Here is a 6,237-nt window from a genome sequence, read left to right as displayed (position 1 = left end):
GTTGTCCCGGATATCCTTGGCATCATTTTACGAAATGGCCACGACCATCGACATCCCGGTGTAGGCGTACACCCGGTATAAAGTGTCGACATTAAAATTAAAAGACGTAGCCGTTGGTTTTTGTACTACGGTTTTACGCAAACGTGGTGTGTCTATAAATCTTTAACCCGGCACGACCCGGGCTACTGAACGCATAAAAGAACATGTAAAACGTTCACAAGATCATTATGAATTTTCCCAAGTTATAAAAGAGTTTGTGCCTTGTGCATTCAAATCAATTTTAATAAACATTTTTAAATGTGTCAGTTGAATGTATTTACCAGTGTAAACTGACGTATTTTCCCCAAAAAGATTAAGTGCAGGTACCTAAACGTAATTGGCTGGTATTAGCTCCCTAGCGTCGGGATAAGCCTCGCAAGCTTGATTGCAGTATCTGATGGAACAATATTTTATATCTATTTACGATCCACTGTGGATATATCCAACCCCTCTAATACATTTTGATATTACGATCAGAGGTTGAAATTTATATATTTATCTTATGCTTCCGCTGTGCATTATTATAATTGTGTGGTTTGACTATATTGTTGCCAACATCGTCACGGTAATCCCCCACCGGGCCCACCGGTGAGACACGTGGAAATCGGGGTGTGACACAGGCCCTTAGAGGCAGTGTCTGCCTGATGCTGGCTTTATCAGCATGTTCAATAGGTTATCCGTTCAAATGCTACTGTGCTTTTGTACATCATGTTTGTCACTAAGGTTCAACATGTAAAATAATGTAGTGACGGTATGTAAAGTATGATGCAGATATGTTCAAGTACTAGAAATCAAGTAGCAGTTCATCAGCAATTTCAGTTAAGCACAGTAATTAAGCAGCAATTAATTATTAATTAAATAGTACGGATACCTGGTTTAGTGAGGGTTGTCACATAATCCGTCTTGTTCAGATACTTGTGCTGACCCGAAACCCATTCTGATCCGAAACTTGTCCCGTTTCTTTAAGGTGCTAACCCACATCGACCCATTTCTTTAAAGTTGTCGACCCACTTTGACCCGAAAATAACAAGATAGAATTTCAATTGACCCCTTTTGTTAAAATATTTTACCCAAACTAACCCATATAACTTTAAAAACAACCCAAACTAACCTACTTGAAAGCATTTGGGTCAAGATTGCCACCTCTATTTATATCTAATATCTATAACACAATGGTATGTTTTTTGTAATAAGGAGAAGAAATGATGGATCATAACCTCCTAGTTCTATTTATTTTTAAGAAAGTAAAAAAACCAAGTAGTGTACTTTTTCGTAAACAGTTTTAATCATGTCTGTATTAATTTCCCCTTTCCTTATGTATTTATTTATATAACCGTAAACAAATAAAAACATACCTAATAAAATCTTACTTATACCAAACTATTTATACTAGAATTCAAAATTTAGTATTTATTAAATCTTTATTTATTCATCAAAATCTAATTGCTAAATGCTATACTAACCGGTTTAAAACACCTAAAACCATAAATAGTTAAATACCTTGTTTTCGTTATAAATTTTATATTATGATAAAAACAAAGTAAAATATAATATTATCTTAATTGGAACCTAATTAATTAACTATTTTAATATTAATTCAAACAATAAAATGTAAGGTCATAGTATTCCACTTTATCCATGCAGTCACACTCACACCTCACCTTCCATCTAAGGTCCACGAACCTGCTACTGAAGCTCCCTTTCCACTGTATAGTTTCATATATAAACCCTTCCACTCTTTCTTCCACTCTCATCTTCAATTCGCTATACTTTTTCCTATTCTGAACTCACTTCCATTAGCTACCAATGGCTACTTTTGATGAAGCATCAGCTCTCGATTTCATTAGACAACACCTTCTCAGTGACCACGAAACATCATATTCTGAATCCAATCTATCAGTTTCTGATTACCTTACCTCTGGGGAACAACCTGTGACTCATTTCTCAATAAACTTCACAGTACCGGAATCCGTTAACAACAGAACCGAAAAATCTTCCTCGAAGATCAATTCAGAGAAATCAAAGTCCGCTGAAGAGGTGAAGGTACACTACAGAGGCGTACGACAAAGGCCATGGGGCAAGTATGCAGCGGAGATCCGAGATCCGAAGCGTAAGGGTGCGAGAGTGTGGTTGGGGACGTTTGATACAGGTGTTGAAGCGGCTAAGGCGTATGATAGAGCCGCATTTCAGATGCGTGGCTCTAGAGCGATTTTGAATTTTCCTCTAGAGGTTGAGAGTTTAAAAGAGGAGATAACCGGAGGAAATAAAGCTTTAATCATAGCTTCCAGCGATGGGTGCAGGAAAAGAATGAGAGATGAGAATGAGATGGAGGTTGTTGTGAAGAAGGAGAGGTTGTTAGAGACGGTTAGTTTGCCGTTAACGCCGTCAAGTTGTATGGCGGGTTGGGATTTTGATTGGGTGAACATGTCTAACGTCGCTCCCTTATCTCCTTTTTCTCAGTTGATGGCGATTTAAAACTTTGTTTGTGTTGTTTGTAACATTTTTATTTTTTTAATCCACATTTGTTAATACCGGCATTGTAATTAATTAATTTTTATATTATTTATAATCTTTACTAACAATTATTATAATTGTATGCCCAGTTTTGCCGAAAAAAATATTTGTGTGAAAGTGACTTTGTGGTCATCATCCAACGAGCTATTCAGCTCTATGTCCAATTTTAAATCTAAAAAGAAAACTTATCTTGATTTTAATAGAAACTAAGTTCGTTAACGGTCGTGACGTTGCGGCAAAACGGAATAAAATTGTTATTTATAAATAAAGCATGTTGTTTAAAAAGTTAAATCGTTAGAATTGGTTTAGTTTATTATTGTACCGTTTTAAGATATCAAATAAATACTCTATTTTGAATATAACTTTCTTTTAACAAAACTAATACCGTAATGTCAAGAGAAAAATATAAGCACAAGTACGTACTTAAATTTTAGAAAAAATGATTAACGAACGTAAGTTATTAAAGAAATATCAAATTAATTGATAAAGGAAATATGATTAAAAAATGATTTATTAAAAAACAAAAATTAAATAATAAAAGAAATATGGTTTTATAAAAAGAAAAAAACAATAAAATATATCAAAAGTTAAGAGTAAATATAATAATAAACTATTATAATATTAAAATAATAAAATATGAAAAAACTATATATTATTATTAATTTTAAATTACTATTCATGGCACTTCGTAAACTATATATACTTATTTTTTTACGTCGCACGTTGCGACGAAACTGAGCAAATGATAATGTAAAACAAACGTGATTTAAAAATAAAGTATTTTGTTTAGAAAGCCAAACCATTAAAACGGTTTAGTTTATCATCGTACTGTTTTATGATACCAAATAAACACTTTATTTTGAGTATAACTTCGTTTTTAACAAAACTAATAATGGAATGTCAGGAAAAAAATCAAGCACAACTATGTACTTAAATTTTTAGAAAGAATGTTATAAACATAAATTATTAAAAAAGAATCAAATTAATCGATAAACTAATATATGTTCTAAAAAAGAAAAAAAAATTATTAAAATATTGTAAAGGAAATATATGGTTTTAGAAAAGGAAAGAAAAATAAAATTATGTTATTAAAAATAAATATAATAATAAATAATAAAAAGCTATGTATTATTATAAAAAAAAAGTTACTATTTATCAGCTTTCATAAACAATATATATATATATATATATATATATAATTATTAAAATATTGTAAAGGAAATATATGGTTTTAAAAAAGGAAAGAAAAATAAAATTATGTTATTAAAAATAAATATAATAATAAATAATAAAAAGCTATGTATTATTATAAAAAAAAAGTTACTATTTATCAACTTTCATAAACAATATATATATATATATATATATATATATATATAATATAATGGGAATACAAGTTTTCATCTCGATTCCTTGCTCTAATGTAGTGACTTTGTTCGGTGTTCGCAAGAAGTGGATTTTTTTTTTATGCTCACGGTGTTAGGATTCTGTTTGTCAAGGTCCCAGAGGTCAATATGTTAATAGTTGAGACTGTTAGTGCTTATTTTTAAAGTTGATACGGTTAGCGGCCAACGAAAAATAATTGTGATTATTAATCCAATATTCCATTTATGAAATATGTTTTGTATGAAAATATTATTTAACAATTTTTGTGATTGCCTATATTTTTGGTTGGTGGAATGGCAAAACACTTGGAGTTAAAGTGAAACTTCTTTTGAAGGTCAATGGTCCGAACTTTGAGAGAAACATTGCTTTTCGAAAAAAAAAAATATCTTTTTATGGTTGATGGTGACTTAAAAAAATAGCAGTAATTTTTTTACGTTCCCTAAAGGTTTATAACCAAATCTAACTCCAAGTTGAATTAGAATTGTATTTACATACAAGCTGCTAACGAAGATCAAAATCATTGAATCCTCATCACATATAATATTTCAATTTTGATAATGCATGCTAGTTGATTGTTGTAGGGGTGAGCAAGTTTAGGTCCGGATCGAAAATAACTGAGAACCGAACAGAAAATATACCCAACCCGACCCGAACCCAAGTACCTAGGTATTTAGATCGGTTCCAATTTATCATATAAAATAGGGTCGGTTCGGGTCGGTTCTCGGTTCTTTTCATGGTGAAACCCGACTTGGACCTATAGACCGGAACCGACCATATATTTATTGTAGTGAATCGGTTCTGTATTTTATGTTTGATCGGTTTTCAGGTCGGGTAATAGTCGAGTCGGGTCGGGTTTTTCCTTTTGCTCACCTAGATTGTTGCATTTATGTTAGGAGTTTCAACGTTCAATTACGAAACCCCTAATAACCTTGTTTCTGAATCTGATCTATCAGTTTCTGATTATTCTGAGGAACAACACATATCTGATTTCCCAATAAACCTTACGGTACCAGAATCCGTTAACAAGAGAATTGGAAACTCTCACTCGAATAACAATTCGGAGGAATCAGAGTCTGCTGAGGAGGTGAAGGTACACTACAGAGGAGTACGACGAAGGCCATCGGGCAAGTACGCAACCAAGATTAGAGATCCGAAGCGCAACGGTGCGAGAGTGTGGTTGGGGACGTTCGATACCGGTGTTGAAGTGGCTAAGGCGTATGATAGAGCCGCATTTCAAATGCGTGGTTCAAAAGCGATTCAGAATTTTCCTCTGGAGGTTGAGGAAAGGAGGAGATAACAGGAGAAAATAAAGCTTTAATCAGAACTTCTAGCAGTGGGTGGGGGAAAAGAAGGAGAGATGCGGGTGAGATGGTGGTCATTGTGAAGAAGGAGAGGTTATTAGATAGTGACGGATTTAGGATTTTTTTTACTGAGTTCGCTTTTTAGGTGCTCTAATTTCCATCAACTTAACGTTAGAATTTCCGTCCGGGTCGTGTCGGGCTTTATCACTAAAGTGACTTTTTTTCGTATGATGCTTTAAAACATTCTTATCCCATCTTCTATCTCGGTCTCCAAAAAAATACATTTCTTCAACTTTAAGTCTTTAAAAAATACATTTCTCTAACTTTATGACTAAATTAATTTGTGATAGACTTTTACCTAACTGGTTCGCGTCCTGTGTCAGAACCTTATATTTAATGGTTATTTTAGTTTGGGTTTCGAAAAATCTATAAACAAAACATTATTCTGAACTAGTCACAAAACAAAACGAGGTTGTGAACTTTTATAGATGAAAAGGAAGCACAAAAAGATGAAAAGATAAACATCTATTGGAGTCGGTTACAACTACAAGAGCATCTGACTAAAGCATTTCTATTGCTTATTAGCCAAGAGATTCTTAAGCGGTTTCGTTCGACTAAACAAAATTAAATTAATTTCCATCTGATTGCCATGTTAAATCTCAGTCTATTAACATTTTCATTTTATTGGTCTACATATGACCTTAATTTAAATGTATTTTTTATAATGTCATTACTTAAGTACTAAGACCTAGACTACAAGTTTTGATAGTATTCCTGTTAGAAAAGTCTCGTCATATATTGTGTCCACAAGATCCAGTTTAAGCCTTTTACTCTTCCATGAATATACAAATTCATACCAAAGCCTCTAATATCAAACCAAAAAGACTAATACGAAGCAGATAACAAACTTCTCAGTCATGATCCACTGAAATTAAGAACTCCAAAAATCAAAATAGCTTTGCATGTAATAAAAAAATCAACTACAAAGTAAGACTAA

At 32.6% G+C, this 6,237-nt stretch overlaps 2 protein-coding genes across 2 annotated transcripts; both read left to right on the top strand.

Moving 5' to 3' along the window:
- Nucleotides 1-1,652: 1,652 nt before the first annotated feature.
- On the top strand, nucleotides 1,653-2,601 carry LOC110890849 (ethylene-responsive transcription factor 5-like). The gene has a single exon (XM_022138492.2). It carries the CDS (start codon nucleotides 1,846-1,848, stop codon nucleotides 2,512-2,514), a length of 669 nt encoding a protein of 222 aa, XP_021994184.1. The 5' UTR covers nucleotides 1,653-1,845; the 3' UTR covers nucleotides 2,515-2,601.
- Nucleotides 2,602-4,825: 2,224 nt separating this feature from the next.
- LOC110888635 (ethylene-responsive transcription factor 5-like) lies at nucleotides 4,826-5,236 on the top strand. The gene has a single exon (XM_022136152.1). The coding sequence runs from the start codon at nucleotides 4,826-4,828 to the stop codon at nucleotides 5,234-5,236; it is 411 nt and encodes a 136-aa protein (XP_021991844.1).
- The last annotated feature ends 1,001 nt before the right edge of the window (nucleotides 5,237-6,237 follow it).

Source organism: Helianthus annuus, chromosome 11 (genome assembly GCF_002127325.2).
Source record: "Helianthus annuus cultivar XRQ/B chromosome 11, HanXRQr2.0-SUNRISE, whole genome shotgun sequence".
Classification (NCBI taxonomy): domain Eukaryota; kingdom Viridiplantae; phylum Streptophyta; class Magnoliopsida; order Asterales; family Asteraceae; genus Helianthus; species Helianthus annuus.
The sequence above is the reverse complement of the archived record's forward strand: the minus strand, read 5'-3'. Positions and strand labels throughout refer to the sequence as shown.